We start from the raw sequence: 17,807 nt of genomic DNA, 5'->3' as shown, positions 1-17,807 counted from the left end.
CTGGTGATTGAATAGACATATAGCTACACCTGCACCATTGCAGGTCACTGTGAGAACCTATTTTATGTAATGAGATAATGATGTAGTGCCTGTCAGTGTGACTGTACCCAGTCTAGCAGGGTCAGCCAAGGAGCTGTCCTGTTCTCTAGCTGGGAGTCAGGAAGAGGAGGGCCAGCTCTGTCTCCCATTAGTGGGAGGTGAAAAAGAAGCCACATTGAGGTTTTTCTCCTAGAGGTGTCCCCCTAGAGCCATAGCAGTGCCTTGAGTGGGTGGCTGTCTGTGGGTCTTGTCTCTCCAGAGCACCAGTTACCAGCGCAGCCCCTGTTAACCAGAGAGGGAGCCCAGCAGCAAGTGCTACACTGTATCTGGTCTCTCCATGTGCTGCAGACCCTGAGCAAGCAGACATCTACCTCCAGGATCCCTTCCAGCTGGACCCTTGATTGCACATTTCCTCTTGCTGGTAACAATAGTGTCCTTGTGTCTCCAGGCTTCCAGCACAGACACCGCACTGCTGCATTTTATATGATCAGCAGCAGCAGCGGCAGAACCTGCTCATCCATCTAGTGAGAGAGGAGGATAAGGGGGAGCAGCAGTAATGGCAGCAGAGAGGAAGAGAAACTGGAATAAGGAGGATGATCTCCCAGTCTACCTGGCCAGACCAGGGACCACTGCCCAGACCCCCAGGGTGAAGTATGGGGGCATGTTTGCCAATGTGGAGGGGGCTTATGAGAACAAGACCATTGATTTTGATGCCTACAGTGTGGGCAAGAAGGGGACCCGCACCCCAAGGAGCAGCAGCAGGCAGGAGCTGGATGGGGATAATTTCAGTGAGACAGCCAGCGATGTCAGTGAGATCTCCGGCTCTGTCATTAGCTCCCCCGGAGAAAGGGACGACAGGACCCTCGGCATTGAGATCAAGTACTCCGGTGGGAAGGAGCTACTGCAGGGGCAGGACAATGGCAAGGTACAGTACATAGGGAGAGGCTGGGGGTGGTATGCAGCAGCTGTGGGGGCTGCAAGGGGGACCAGCACCGTATGGAGACACATTGACCATGGGGGTGCTGTTACATTTGTTCAGGTTAATTACATGATATTATGATTAACCCTATAGGTACTGCAGGCCCTCCTGATGAGAGCAAAGCCGGGTTATGATGCTTTATACTCGGTGGCATTGCTGTAATGATAGCTAGATGAGTGATGGTGTATTTGCAGATGCAGAGCTTTCCTTGCCCAAGAGCTTGCAATCTAATAGCCCATGCCTGGTTATTGTAAATCTATTGGTCCTTTTTATCCTCTTTTTTTCTTCAAGGTCGTAATGAGCTCCCTGTTGAGCATGGTAAATTTTACTTTTGTAATGTAATACCTAGAGATATAATGTAGCAATGATATTTTAGTCTCATGTGTGCATAGGGCTCATCTGGAAATGTATTGCAGGAAAATGAACTGGCATGCTGCTCCCCCCCCCCCCCCCCAACAATAACTGCACCAGGTTAAATTATTAGAGAAATGTGACGTCATTGCATTTGCAGAATCTGGCATCCTTTAATCCCATTGGTGAGGAGGATGGATGAGTGAGCTGAGTGGTATTTTAATATTCCAGCAAAGGTTACAGCATTAGGGTTATATGCTAATTGATATGATGGAGAGTTAACAATTAATAATAATTTGCAATGGTTGAGAGAATTAACCCTGTCCTTCCTGCGCCTCAGAGCCAGTCACTGCTTTCCTGGAGAGTAAAGGATGCTGCAATACTTGTGTAACAAAGGGCAGTGGTGCTGAATGTGGGAGGCCTCCAGTTCTCCTCTGCCAGTGCCTCTGCCTTCTGTCCCAACACATTCACTTTGCATTTTAATGTGCTTGAGGCTGTCAATTTAGGACTAGCTGACAGGGCTTCAGGTTCTTCTGACTTTGGCAGAGAAGCCAAGCTTGCTTTGGGAGGAATCCATTTTTGGTTAGTTTTATCCACTTCTTATCTAGTATGCTGTTTGCCTACTGCACAGTAGCTCAGTGTGTGGGAATTTATCACCCGCCTGTGCATATATTACATTTCTCCTGTATTATACATTGTTTCATGTTCCTATTTTGTCGGTTTGTCATAAACTTTTCAGTTTGTTTGCACATTTGTGGTAAGATGTACTGTAGTATGTAAAAGGAAGAATTGTGGCTGATAAATATCCATTTTAGAATAACTAAGGTAGAAATAATAATTTTCTATGTTTGTTTATATATTTAAAAAAAGTACTTTCTACTAGGGAAGCAGAAGCCCAGTCACCATCTATTGATGTAACTTATGGTGAACCACTTATATAATTCAACTTACCATACAGAAGTCTAATTGTCAAACTAATTTGATCCCTAAAACATGTGTCGCTACCTGTTTCTGCATGTTTAAGACATGTTTTTGAGTTTCAGTGTTATTTATGAAGCCAATCCTTAAGAGACACACCCAGCCACCCACCCACCCACCACCACCACCACCACCACCACCACCAGCCACCACCACCACCACCACCACCACCACCAGCATCACCACCAGCATGTTTTGTAGTGTGGGATTAAACTCGGAGGAAATCCACGTAAAAAAAATAGGAACATACAAACTTCACACAAATTGGGCTTTCATATGACTAACAAAACTTCTGTAACAATTGTGAAATGTTTCTTGAATAAAATAATGTTGATAGTGAAAATAATGTGTTGTGCCTATTGTAACAAACTTCGGGCTATTGCGGAGATTGAATTATTTATTACCAATTATTTATATAGCGCACACATATTCCGCAGCGCTTTACAGAGAACGGGCGACCCGGCGGCGGGGGGGCAGTGACGGGGGGAGTGAAGTTTCTTCACTCCCCCCCGTCACGCGGCTGCATTGAAGTGCAGGCAAATATGGACGAGATCGTCCATATTGGCCTGCATGCACAGCCGACGGGAGACCAGCGATGAACGAGCGCGGGGACGCGCATCGTTCATCGCTGGAGTCTCCACACTGAAAGATATGAACGAGTTCTCGTTCATTTATGAACGAGATCGTTCATATCTTTCAGAAAATCGGCATGTGTGTAGGGCCTATAAGAGTCATACTGCAGATGCAGCGAAACACCACTCAGTCTGTGCCGGAAACGTGAGCTGCGACTTTTACTGCACAGGAATTTGTTTTAAATATGTATAGTACAAAGTCACAAATGAAATACAACAGAAAAAAGCTTTGGTCGCTGCATAATAAGACTTCGTGTACAGATTCAGACTCAGTTGCACACAGATATACAAGTGTCACATATCAAATTAATCAGTGCAGTGTCATTGAGCAGTTTTGTCGCATCTGATTGTTTAGTTTTTGCGACTAGGACGCACATTTGAGTGAAAAAGACGCTCGTCACAAGCTGATTTGCACAGGACCTGGTGCACTGAGAAGGGCTCTATGGCATGACTGTGACAATAGTGAATGAGGACACATCTGTACCTTGCGGGTATTTGCCCTGCGCATTACCTGGTAATGACAGTATGCAACAGCTGCAAACGCTGAGTCACACACAACTCAGTCCCACCTCCACCTGCCGCTGAAGTGGCATTATTGGGTGTTTGACCGCCAGTCACAATACCAACACCGGAATCCCGGCCCCCTACAGTCCCGACAGTCAGCATGCCAACTAACAGGGATTATTTCCATTCGTGGGTGTCCACGACACCCATAGTGTGGGAATATAAACTATGGTGAGCACAGTTCGCCACCGAGCCCACAAGGGGCTTCGTTCCACTCGGAATAGTGACCAGAGGTCTCCTGACCGCCAGTCACGCATACTCAACCCGTTTGAACATAGCCAAAGTTTAGCGTGCAGAAATGTGTGTGTGTGTGTGTGTGTATATATATATATATATATATATATATATATACATATATACACTGCTCAAAACAATAAAGGGAACACTAAAATAACACATCCTAGATCTGAGTGAATGAAATATTCTTATTAAATACTTTGTTCTTTACATAGTTGAATGTGCTGACAACAAAATCACACAAAAATTATCAATGGAAATCAAATTTATTAACCCATGGAGGTCTGGATTTGGAGTCACACTCAACATTAAAGTGGAAAAACACACTACAGGCTGATCCAACTTTGATGTAATGTCCTTAAAATAAGATTTTACTCACCGGTAAATCTTTTTCTCGTAGTCCGTAGTGGATGCTGGGACTCCGTAAGGACCATGGGGATTAGCGGCTCCGCAGGAGACTGGGCACAACTAAAGAAAGCTTTAGGACTACCTGGTGTGCACTGGCTCCTCCCACTAAGACCCTCCTCCAGACCTCAGTTAGGATACTGTGCCCGGAGGAGCTGACACAAATAGGAAGGATTTTGAATCCCGGGTAAGACTCATACCAGCCACACCAATCACACCGTATAACTCGTGATACTATACCCAGTTAACAGTATGAAACATAACTGAGCCTCTCAACAGATGGCTCAACAATAACCCTTTAGTTAGGCAATAACTATAAACAAGTATTGCAGACAATCCGCACTTGGGATGGACGCCCAGCATCCACTACGGACTACGAGAAATAGATTTACCGGTGAGTAAAATCTTATTTTCTCTGACGTCCAAAGTGGATGCTGGGACTCCGTAAGGACCATGGGGATTATACCAAAGCTCCCAAACGGGCGGGAGAGTGCGGATGACTCTGCAGCACCGAATGAGCAAACTCTAGGTCCTCCTCAGCCAGGGTATCAAACTTGTAGACTGTTGCAAAAATGTTTGAACCCGACCAAGTAACAGCTCGGCAAAGTTGTAAAGCCGAGACCCCTCGGGCAGCCGCCCAAGAAGAGCCCACTTTCCTCGTGGAATGGGCCTTTACAGATTTAGGGTGCGGCAGTCCAGCCGCAGCATGTGCAAGTTGAATCGTGCTACAGATCCAGTGAGCAATAGTCTGCTTAGAAGCAGGAGCACCCAGCTTGTTGGGTGCATACAGGATAAATAGCGAGTCAGTTTTCCTGACTCCAGCCGTCCTGGAAACATATACTTTTCAGGGCCCTGACTACGTCCATCCAGTAACTTGGAATCCTCCAAGTCCCAAGTTGCCGCAGGCACCACAATAGGTTGGTTCACATGAAAAACTGATACCACCTTAGGAAGGAATTGGGAACGAGTCCTCAATTCCGCCTTATCCATATAAAATACAGATAAGGGCTTTTGTATGACAAAGCCGCCAATTCTGATACACGCCTGGCCGACGCCACGGCCCACAGCATGACCACTTTCCACGTGAGGTATTGTAGCTCCACGGATTTAAGTGGCTCAACCCAATGCGACTTCAGGAAATCCAACACCACGTTGAGATCCCACGGTGCCACTTGAGGCACAAACGGGGCTGACTATGCAGCACTCCCTTAACAAAAGTCCGAACTTCAGGCAGTGAAGCCAGTTCTATTTTGGAAGAAAATCGATAGAGCCGAAATCTGGACCTTCATGGAACCCAATTTTAGGCCCATAGTCACCTCTGACTGTAGGAAGTGCAGAAATCGACCTAGCTGAAATTTCTCCTTTGGGGCCTTCCTGGCCTCACAGCACGCAACATATTTCCGCCATATGCGGTGATAATGGTTTGCGTTCACTTCTTTCCTAGCTTTAAATAGCGTAGGGATAACTTCCTCCGGAATGCCCTTTTCCTTCAGGATCCGGCGTTCAACCGCCATGCCGTCAAACGCAGCCGCGGTACGTCTTGGAACAGACAGGCCCCCTGCTGCAGCAGGTCCTGTCTGAGCGGCAGAGGCCATGGGTCCTCTGAGATCATTTCTTGGAGTTCTGGTTACCAAGCTCTTCTTGGCCAACCCGGAACAATGAGTATAGTTCTTACTCCTCTCCTTCTTATTATTCTCATTACCCTGGGTAAGAGAGGCAGAGAAGGGAACACATACACCGACTGGTACACCCACGGTGTTACCAGAGCGGCCACAGCTATCGCCTGAGGGTCCCTTGACCTGGCGCAATATCTTTGTAGCTTTTTGTTGAGGCGGGACGCCATCATGTCCACCTGTGGCCTTTCCCAACGGTGTACAATTATTTGGAAAACTTCTGGATGAAGTCCCCACTCTCCCGGGTGGAGGTCGTGTCTTCTGAGAAAGTCTGCTTCTCAGTTGTCCACTCCGGGAATGAACACTGCTGACAGTGCTAACACATGATTTTCCGCCCATCGGAGAATCCTTGTGGCTTCTGCCATCGCCATCCTGCTTCTTGTGCCGCCCTGTCGGTTTACTTGAGCGACCGCCGTGATGTTGTCTGACTGGATCAGCACCGGCCGGTGTTGAAGCAGGGGTCTAGCCTGACTTAGGCCATTGTAAATGGCCCTTAGTTACAGAATATTTATGTGTAGGGAAGTCTCCTGACTTTTCCATAGCCTTGGAAGTTTCTTCCCTGTGTGACTGCCCCCCAGCCTCGAAGGCTGGCATCCGTGGTCACCAGGACCCAGTCCTGTATGCCGAATCTGCGGCCCCCTAGAAGATGAGCACTCTGCAGCCACCACAACAGCGACACCCTGGCCCTTGGAGACAGGGCTATCCGCCGATGCATCTGAAGATGCGACCCGGACCACTTGTCCAACAGATCCCACTGGAAAATCCTTGCATGGGACCTGGCGAATGGAATTTCTTCGTAAGAAGCTACCATCCTTCCCAGGGCTCGCGTGCATTGATGCACCGACACCTGTATACGTATTAGGAGGTCTCTGTCTAGAGACGACAACTCCTTGGACTTCTCCTCCGGGAGAAACCCTTTTTATCCTGTTCTGTGTCCAGAACCATACCCAGGAACAGTAGACGCGTCGTAGGAACCAGCTGCGACTTTGGAATATTCAGAATCCAGCCGTGCTGTTGTAGCACTTCCCGAGATAGTGCTACTCCGCCGAACAACTGCTCCCTGGACCTCGCCTTTATAAGGAGATCGTCCAAGTACGGGATAATTATTTCGGCCATTACCTTGGTAAATACCTCGGTGCCGGGGACAGACCAACGGCAACGTCTGGAATTGGTAATGACAATCCTGTACCACAATTTTGAGGTACTCCTGGTGAAGAGGGTAAATAGGGACATGCAGGTAAGCATCCTTGATGTCCAGTGATACCATGAAATTCTCCAGGCTTGCAATAATCGCCCTGAGCGATTCCATTTTGAACTTGAAGCTTCGTATATAAGTGTTCAAGGCTTTCAATTTTAGAATGGGTCTCACCGAACCGTCTGGTTTCGGTACCACAACATTTTGGAATAGTAACCCCGGCCTTGTTGAAGGAGGGGTACCTTGATTTCACCTGCTGGAAGTACAGCTTGTGAATTGCCGCCAGTACTACCTTTCTCCGAGGGCAGCAGGCAAGGCTGATGTGAGGTAACGGCGAGGGGGAGTCGCCTCGAACTCCAGCCTGTATCCCTGTGATACTATTTGCAGAACCTAGGGATCCACCTGTGGGCAAGCCCACTGGTCCCTGAAGTTCCCGAGACGCGCCCCTACCGCACCTGTCTCCACCTGTGGAGCCCCAACGTCATGCGGTGGACTCAGAGGAAGCGGGGGAAGATTTTTGATCCTGGGAACTGGCTGCTGGTGCAGCTTTTTCCTTCTTCCCTTGTCTCTGTGCAGAAATAAAGCGCCTTTGACCCGCTTGCTTTTCTGAAGCCGAAAGGACTGTACCTGAAAATACAGTGCTTTCTTAGGCTGTGAGGAAACCTGAGGTAAAAAAAATTCTTCCCAGCTGTTGCTGTGGATACGAGGTCCCAGAGACCATCCCCAAACAATTCCTCACCCTTATAAGGCAGAATCTCCATGTGCCTTTTATAGGCAGCATCACCTGTCCACTGCCGGGTTTCTAATACCCTCCTGGCAGAATGGACATTGCATTAATTCTGGATGCCAGCCGGCAAATATCCCTCTGTGCATCCTTTATATCTAAGATGACGTCTTTAATATGCTCTATGTTAGCAAACTATTATCCCTGTCTTAGAGTATTAATATTATCTGACTGGGTATCAGACCACGCTGCAGCAGCACTATTTATGCTGAGGCAATTGCAGGTCTCCGTATATAACCTGAGTGTGTATATACAGACTTCAGGATAGCCTCCTGCTTTTTATCAGCAGGCTCCTTCAAGGTGGCCGTATCCTAAGACGGCAGTGCCACCTTTTTTGACAAACGTGTGAGCGCCTTATCCACCCTAAGGGATATCTCCCAACGTGACCTATCCTCTGGCGGGAAAGGGTACGCCATCAGTAACTTTTTAGAAATTACCAGTTTCTTATCGGGGGAACCCACGCTACTTTACACACTTCATTCATTCATCTGATGGGGGAACAAAACACTGGCTGCTTTTTCTCCCCAAAAATAAAACCCCTTTTATGTGGTACTTGGGTTCATGTCAGAAATGCGTAACACATGTTTCATTGCCGAGATCATGTAACGGATGTTCCTAGTGGATTGTGTATATGTCTCAACCTCGTCGACACTGGAGTCAGACTCCGTGTCGACATCTGTGTCTGCCATCTGAGGTAACGGGCGCTTTTTTTTGAGCCCCTGATGGCCTTTGAGACGCCTGGGCAGGCGCGGGCTGAGAAGCCGGCTGTCCCACAGCTGTTTTACGTCATCCAGCCTTCTATGTAAGGAGTTGACATTGTCGGTTAATACCTTCCACCTATCCATCCACTCTGGTGTCGGCCCCACAGGGGGCGACATCCCATTTATCGGCCTCTGCTCCACCTCCACGTAACCTTCCTCATCCCACATGTCGACACAGCCGTACCGACACACAGCACACACACAGGGAATGCTCTGACTGAGGACAGGACCCCACAAAGTACTTTGGGGAGACAGAGAGAGAGTATGCCAGCACACACCAGAGCGCTATATAATGCAGGGATTAACACTATAACTGAGTGATTTTTCCCCCAATAGCTGCTTGTATAAACAATATTGCACCTAAATTTAGTGCCCCCCCCTCTCTTTTTAACCCTTTGAGCCTGAAAACTACAGGGGAGAGCCTGGGGAGCTGTCTTCCAGCTGCACTGTGAAGAGAAAATGGCGCCAGTGTGCTGAGGGAGATAGCTCCGCCCCTTTTTCGCTGACTTTTCTCCCGCTTTTTTATGGATTCTGGCAGGGGTATTTATCACATATATAGCCTCTGGGGCTATATATTGTGATGATTTTGCCAGGCAAGGTGTTTATATTGCTGCTCAGGGCGCCCCCCCCCCCCAGCGCCCTGCACCCATCAGTGACCGGAGTGTGAGGTGTGCATGAGGAGCAATGGCGCACAGCTGCAGTGCTGTGCGCTACCTTGGTGAAGACTGAAGTCTTCTGCCGCCGATTTTCCGGAACACTTCTTGCTTCTGGCTCTGTAAGGGGGCCGGCGGCGCGGCTCCGGGACCGAACATCAATGGCCGGTTCCATGCGGTCGATCCCTCTGGAGCTAATGGTGTCCAGTAGCCTAAGAAGCCCAAGCTACCACCAGTTAGGTAGGTTCGCTTCTTCTCCCCTTAGTCCCTCGCTGCAGTGAGTCTGTTGCCAGCAGATCTCACTGTAAAATAAAAAACCTAAAATATACTTTCTTTCTAGGAGCTCAGGAGAGCCCCTAGTGTGCATCCAGCTCAGCTGGGCACAAGAATCTAACTGAGGTCTGGAGGAGGGTCTTAGTGGGAGGAGCCAGTGCACACCAGGTAGTCCTAAAGCTTTCTTTAGTTGTGCCCAGTCTCCTGCGGAGCCGCTAATCCCCATGGTCCTTACGGAGTCCCAGCATCCACTTAGGACGTCAGAGAAAACAAGTCAAAATGAGGCTCAGTAGTGTGTTGCCTCCACGTGCCTGTATGACCTCCCTACAATGCCTGGGCATGCTCCTGATGAGGTGGCGGATGGTCTCCTGAGGGATCTCCTCCCAGACCTGGACTAAAGCATCCGCCAACTCCTAGACAGTCTGTGGTGCAACGTGGCGTTGGATGGAGCGAGACATGATGTCCCAGATGTGCTCAATTGGATTCAGGTCTGGGGAAAGGGTGGGCCAGTCCATAGCATCAATGCCTTCGTCTTGCAGGAACTGCTGACACACTCCAGCCACATAAGGTCTAGCATTGTCTTGCATTAGGAGGAACTCAGGGCCAACCGCACCAGCATATGGTCTCACAAGGGATCTGAGGATCTCATCTCGGTACCTAATGGCCGTCAGGCTACCTCTGGCGAGCACATGGAGGGCTGTGCGGCCCCGCAAAGAAATGCCACCCCACACCATTACTGATCCACTGCCAAACCGGTCATGCTGGAGGATGTTGCAGGCAGCAGAACGTTCTCCTTGGCGTCTCCAGACTCTGTCACGTCTGTCACATGTGCTCAGTGAGAACCTGCCAATCTTGGTGTTCTCTGGCAAATGCCAAACGTCCTGCACGGTGTTGGGCTGTAAGCACAACCCCCACCTGTGAACGTCGGTCCCTCATACCACCCTCATGGAGTCTGTTTCTGATCGTTTGAGTAGACACATGCACATTTGTGGCTTGCTGGAGGTCATTTTGCAGGGCTCTGGCAGTGCTCCTCTTGTTCCTCCTTGCACAAAGGCGGAGGTAGCGGTCCTGCTGCTGGGTTGTTGCCATCCTACGGCCTCCTCCACGTCTCCTGATGTACTGGCCTGTCTCCTGGTAGTGCCTCCATGCTCTGGACACTACGCTGACAGACACAGCAAACCTTCTTGCCACAGCTCGCATTGATGTGCCATCCTGGATGAGCTGCACTACCTGAGCCACTTGTGTGGGTTTTAGGGAGGTCATACAGGCACGTGAAGGCCAGACGCACTACTGAGCCTCATTTTGACTTGTTTTAAGGACATTACATCATAGTTGGATCAGCCTGTAGTGTGTTTTTTCACTTTCATTTTGAGGGTGACTCCAAATCCAGACCTCCATGGGTTAATAAATTTGATTTCCATTGATAATTTTTGTGTGATTTTGTTGTCTGCCAGTGGCGTAACTACTGCCCCCGCAGTCCTCGCGGTGGCTTGGGGGCGAGGGGCTGCGGGGGCGCCACTGATTACAGCAGACTGACATGCGGACGAGCGCCCGCATGTCAGACTGCTTTCTCCTTCCCGCCGCCGCTTGTTGGAGGGACACGGACGGCACAGCGTGTGCCTCTCCTGTGTCCCTCCTGCATCATCTCCGGCGGCCGCGGGTCTAATAGGGGGAAGTGCCGTCCGTGAGCTCTAATTGGCTCACGGACGGCACTTCCCCCTATTAGACCCGCGGCCGCCGGAGATGATGCAGCAGGAGGGACACAGGAGAGGCGATCTGTGCCCTCCGTGTCCCTCCAATAAGCGGCGGCGGCGACGGCGGCACTGGGAGGAATATCTGGCACTGGGGGGGGGATGTCTGGCACTGGGGCATATATGGCACTGGGGGGGGAGATGTCTGGCACTAGGGGGGATATCTGGCACTGTGGCATATATGGCACTGGGGGGGGGGGATGTCTGGCACTGGGGGGGATATCTGGCACTGGGGGGGGGATGTCTGGCATTGGGGGCATATGTGGCACTGGGGGGGGGTATATGTGTACCTGGCACATGGGGGGGGCTATATTTGGCACCGGGGGCATGTGAGTACCTGGCACCGTGGGGGAATATCTGGCACTGGGGTCATATGTGGCACTGGGAGCACAGCAGGACTACCTCCTAGCAACGAGCATGACACCCAGTGCATGAAACACCTGACAACGACCATGACACCCAGTGCATGAAACACCTGACAACGAGCATGACACCCAGTGCATGAAACACCTGGCAACGAGCATGACACCCAGTGCATGAAACCCCTGACAACGAGAAGGTAATTGAAAAGTAATTAGAAGCCTTACTGTAGGACTTAATGTGTAATGGGCATTATGGTGTGTGGCATAATGTATCACGGACATTGCGGTGTGTGTCATAATGTGTCACAGGCATTACGGTGTATGGTATACTATATCGCGGGCATTGTGATATGTGGTATAATGTCTCAGGGTCATTGCAGTGTGTGGCATAATGTATCACGGACATTGCGGTGTGTGTCATAATGTGTCAGGCATTACGGTGTGTGGTATACTATATCACGGGCATTGTGGTATGTGGTATAATGTCTCAGGGTCATTGCAGTGTGGCATAATACATAACGGGCATTGCGGTGTGTGGCATAGGGTATAACGGGCAGGGCATTGCGGTATGTGTCACAGGCATTACGGTGTATGGTATACTATATCACGGGCATTGTGGTATAATGTCTCAAGGTCATTGCGGTGTGTGTCATAATGTGTCACAGGCATTGTATGTGCTATAATGTATCAGGGGCATTGCAGTGTATAGCATAACGTATAACGGGCATTGCGATTCCTGTCATAATGTGTCGGGGGCATTACGGTGTGTGGCATAATGTGTCACAGGCATTACGGTGTGTGGCATAATGTGTCACAGGCATTACGGTGTGTGGCATAATGTGTCGGGGGCATTATGGTGTGTGGCATAATGTGTCATGTGCATTATTGTGTGTGGAATAATGTCTAAGGGCCATTGCAGTATGTGGCATAATGTATACTGGGCATTACTATAAGGAGGAAAAATGACAAATAATGTAAGGGGCATGAATCAGGATTATTTTTCTTTCCTGTGGTGGCTAACGTCTGGGCGTGCAGGTTGCAAAACTGGGGTATAAGGTAGTCTTTTCCTGCAATACCACGCCCCTTTATGAGAAACCACGCCCATTCCAAAAAAAACACGCCCCTTTTTTTGCATATTTATCCCTTTCTTGCTCCCAATTATGCGGCGGGTGGGGGTGGGGGGGGGGTGGGGGGGCGCCAAATAATTTTTTGGCTTGGGGAAGAAAAATTTCTAGTTACGCCACTGTTGTCAGCACATTCAACTATGTAAAGAACAAAGTATTTAATAAGAATATTTCATTCATTCAGATCTAGGATGTGTTATTTTAGTGTTCCCTTTATTGTTTTGAGCAGTGCACATATATAGTCACTCAGGGGCCCCCACACATGAAGGAGCCTCCACACATGAAAGAGCCCACGCACATAGTAACTTCACCAATGAAGACTGCACTGTGGGATAATGTGAACTAGGGGCACTGTAGTGTGTTCACAGTTCACATATTTGTGGTGCTGGGAGTATTTACACATGATGCTGTGTAATACCATCGCCAGCACATCTTATTGGCAATTGCTAGTGGCCATCACTAGTTTGTTACCCTGGTGCCCCCACAAACCTTAACCCAGCTCTATGTATGGGAATGCCCATTGTCAGATGGGTCTTTATCGCCAGGGTTAGGTCTGGAGCAAGTGCACACTAATAATAATGATTGGTTTGAAAGCAGTCAGTCAGATTTGGGTTGTGTGGGTGCAGGGCCGAGCACATCTCTGCATACAGCGGTTTCTCGCAGCTAGGTCAGTGCACAGAGGGGGTAATTCAGACCCGATCGCTGCTGTGCTTTTTCACACAGCGGGCAATCAGGTCTGAACTGCGCATGTCGGTCCGCAGTGCTGGGGAGCGAAGGGATAGTGCAAACAAAGCGATCGCACAAGCGATCGCAAGGTGACTGACAGGAAGAGGCTGTTTGTGGGTGGCAACTGACTGTTTTAGAGGAGTGTCTAGAAAAACGCAGGAGGATCCAGGCGTTTGGAAGGAGGGTTTCTGATGTCCGCTCCGGCCCTGATCATCGCAGCGGCTGAGAAAGTCCTGGGCTGTGCAGAGACTGCACAAACTTCTGTCTGTGCAGCTCTCCTGCACATGCGATCGCAACGCGAAATCTCCCTCCTCCTGTAGGCGGCAACTACCTGATCGCAGGGATGCAAAAAATGCACCCTAGCGATCAGGTCTGAATTACCCCCAGAATGCGGGGGCTTTTACGGACAACTTGCGTTCATCTGAATCGGACCCTGTGTGTATTGAACAACGTGGATCACGTGTGATCAACTGATTCTTCATGCAGACTATACTGGCTTGTGGTCAGTAATATGATTTAGAATACAGTCGTTGTATACCTTGCGTATACAATTGTTTTCCCTGCTAAGGCATAGTAGTTCTATGGGGTTCTGTATGTAATACCGTCGGTCGGGATGCCGTCGGTCACATGACCGCCAGCGACATCCCGACACTAAAGATTCCGACACCGAACACATCCCATTCTATGTTACTTATTATGAATGTAGCTTTCAGCAAGTAATTCTAAGGCGTTTTTCAGGGCTTATTCGCAGCCACTGAATCGGATCTCTCCTCCAGACTGCGGTAAGCGTACGCATCACGGGCTTTGGCTATATACAGTATCAATGCTACAGTATGGGTCCTATATCTGAATAGTGTTAATTCACAAAAAGAAAAACAGTGAATCTGACTGGATGATACTGTTATGATTTTGTTTTTTTATGCCATTATTAAAATTGCAGCAATATAATAGCTATTAATTCATTATACCACAAGTGAAAGAAAATATATATATATATATTTTTTACTGTTTACTGCATTCTATCTATTTTTTTTCACTGTTTTACTGTTTGCTTCATTCTGATTGTAATATAGTGCTTATTTTGAATTCTTTACATATCTTTACATCATTTTAATCATTGTCATCCAGTGCGCCTAAGAAGAGCCATTAGTCTGTCATTGGGCCTTATTCAGGGTTGATCACAAAAGCAAAATCTTTCTCTAATGGGCATGTACACTGCAGGTGGGGAAGATATAACATGTGCAGAGAGCGTTAGATTTGGGTGGGTTATATTGTTTCTGTGCAGGGTAAATACTGTCTGCTTTATTTTTACACTGCAATTTAGGTTTCAGTTTGAACACACCACACCCAAATCTAACTCTCTCTGCACATGTGACATCTGCCCCCCCTGCAGTAACATTCCAAATTGATCGTAGCTGTGCTAAATTTAGCACAGCTACGATCAGGCACTCAGACATGCGGGGGGCCGCCCCGCATGTCAGTGCCTGACCCCCCCCCCCCTCCCCCACAGAAATGCAAAAGCATCGCACAGCGGCGATGCTTTTGCTTCTCAGGAGTTACTCCCGGCCAGCGCAGCTCCTGCGGCTGGGCGGGAGAACCTCTTCGCTACCCCGGGTCGCAGCGGCCGCCGTGGCCCGCCCCTGCCCAACGGTCCAGCCATGCCTGCATTGGCCAGACCGCGCTCCCTAAACGGCGGCTTAACGCCGCCGTCCATTACCCCCCCCCCCCGCCCAGCGACCGCCTCTGCCTCAGAGGCGTTCGCTAGGCAACGACGGAAGGCATGCGCCGGCACACTGCGGCGCCGGCGCATGCGCAGTTCCGACCTGATCGCTGCACTGCGATAAACTGCAGCGAGCGATCGGGTCGGAATGACCCCCATGGTTTTGCCCATTAGAGAAAAAGTTTGCTGTTGCGATCAGGTCTGAATTAACCCACCCAAATCTAACTCTCTCTGCACATGTTATATCTGCCTCCCCTGCAGTGCACATAGTTTTGCCCAACTGCTAAAAAAATTCCTGCTGCGATCAACTTGGAATTACCCCCTGAGATCTCAGCCATGTACAGCATAATAAGGAATTATTTCAGAGGAGCAGACGGATATCTGCATGTTGCTGTAAATCTGGGCAACCTTGCTCTTCTGATTGACTAATCCTTTCCTTTATGTTTTTTCTATCTTCTGTTTTACACTAGTATTCTGATTAATCTGAATATAAATAAGATCCAAAATAATATAATCTGAATGTCGAAGTCCAAGGAGGATTAAAGGGACTGTCAATGTTGGAACAGGTCATAAGACTCGACCAGTTTATTCTGTGTCCATACATTCACATAGGAGCAATATTTAAGCCATAGACGCTTGCTTATTAATTTTTAGTTTTTTAACGTATCAGTTTATATATATATATTATTTTTAAAGGTTGCTAAACCTGTTTTTTTAAAGTGTTTTAATAAATTATGTGTATTGCACGGATCATCTCATCTCATCTGTGACCATTTTAGCGCTGAATATTTGTTGTTCTGTATAATTTGGCTCAATAGAAATATAGAATATTAATAACCGTCTGCTACTGTCACAAGGCCACCGGAGGCAAACGTGAGCACAGCTGCTGCTGAACCTCTTTTTAAATATAAGTACATCTTCAGTGGGGGAGATACAGTACTGTGCAAAGGTTTTAGGCAGGTGTGGGAAAAAAAGCTGCACAGTAAGAATGATTTCAAAAATAGAAGTGTTAATAGTTTATTTTCATCAATTAGCAAAATGCAAAGTGAATGAACAAAAGAGAAACCCCAGACAGACTCGATGATGTTGAGATCATCACTTCCAGGACTCCTTGTTCTTCTTTACGTGGAAGACAATACATTGGCTGTATGTTTGGGGCCATTGTCCTGCAGCAGGATAAATTTGGAGCTAATCAGATGCCTCTCTGATGGTATATTATGATGGATAAGTACCTGCCTGTTTTTCTCAGCATAGAGGACCACATTAATCCTGACAAAATCCCCAACTCTATTTACTGAAATGCAGCCCCAAACTTGCAAGGAATCTTCACCATGCTTCAATATTGCCTGCACTCATTATTGTATCGCTCTCCAGCCCTTCGGTGAACAAACTGCCTTCTGTTACAGCCAAATATTTCACATTTTGACTCATCAGTCCAGAGCACTTGCTGCCATTTTTCTGCACCGCAGTTCCTATGTTTTTGTGCATAGTGGAGTCGCTTGGCCTTGTTTCTAAGTCAAAGCTATGACTTTTTGGATGCAATTCTTCCATGAGGACTACTTCTGGCCAGACAACTCCGAACAGTAGATGGGTGTATCCGGGTCCCACTGGTTTCTGCCAGTTCTGAGCTGATGGCACTGCTGGACATCTTACGATTTTGTAGGGAAGTAAGTATATTGTGTTTTGAATTTATCAAGTTTCCTTGGCCGACCTCTGCATCTATGGTCCTTAACGTTGCTAGTTTCTTTGTACTTCAATGCTGAGAAATACAGGCAGGTACTTATCCATCATGCAGTAACATCAGGGAGGCGTCTGATTGGCTTTGAATGTATTCTGCAGCAGGACAATGACCCCAAACATACAGCTATTAATGTCATCAAGAACTATCTTCAGGGTAAAGAGGAACAAGGAGTCCTGGAAGTGATGATATGGCCCCTACAGAACCCTGATCTCATCATCATCATCATCGAGTCTGGCTGGGATTACATGAAGAAAAAGAAGGATTTGAGCAAGCCTACAGTCACAGAAGATCTGTGGTTAGTTCTCCAAGATGTTTGGAACAACCTCCCTGCCAAGTTCCTTCAAAAACTGTGCGCAAGTGTACCTAGAAGAATTGATGCTATTTTGAAGGCAAAGGATGGTCACACCAAATATTAATTTGATTTAGATTTCTCTTCTGTTTATTAACTTTATTTTTATCAATTAACAAAATGCAAACTATTAACATTCCTATTTTTGAAGCATTCTTACTTTGCAGCATTGTTTCCACACCGAAAACTTTTGCACAGTACTGCACATCAAACGTTTTCAAAAAGGACAAGTGGAGTTATTGTGAAAACTGAGAACGGAGTCTGAATAACAGCAGACAAGGAATTGTTCATTAAAACTGAAATCTTTCCCAGCCACACCCTCACATGTGTCCCATCTCCCCTCTGTGTGTCAGCTGTATGATGTATAGTGTTGTACTGCATCTGGACCTTGGTACAGCTGTACAATGTTGGAGCTCAATAGTATAACTACAGTCATAGGGGGCAATTTCATTAATGGCAATGAGCGCGATGTGCCAGAGAACGGTCAGAAACACCAGCACCGTTCTGGCC

General features: G+C 48.0%; 1 protein-coding gene across 2 annotated transcripts in view; it reads left to right on the top strand.

Moving 5' to 3' along the window:
• The first annotated feature begins 202 nt into the window (after nt 1–202).
• The window catches only part of CRMP1 (collapsin response mediator protein 1), a 141,089-nt gene continuing 123,484 nt past the window's right edge, over nt 203–17,807 (top strand). The window contains exon 1 of one of the 2 annotated variants that reach the window (XM_063923447.1): nt 203–964. In XM_063923447.1, coding sequence (XP_063779517.1) covers nt 596–964 — 369 coding nt within the window. In that variant the 5' untranslated portion in view covers nt 203–595. The remainder of the gene's footprint in view (nt 965–17,807) is intronic. The other variant, XM_063923438.1, reaches the window with a different exon arrangement.

This window comes from Pseudophryne corroboree, chromosome 1 (genome assembly GCF_028390025.1).
Source record: "Pseudophryne corroboree isolate aPseCor3 chromosome 1, aPseCor3.hap2, whole genome shotgun sequence".
Taxonomy (NCBI): domain Eukaryota; kingdom Metazoa; phylum Chordata; class Amphibia; order Anura; family Myobatrachidae; genus Pseudophryne; species Pseudophryne corroboree.
Note: the sequence above shows the minus strand (reverse complement) of the source record. Positions and strands in the feature narration are given on the sequence as shown.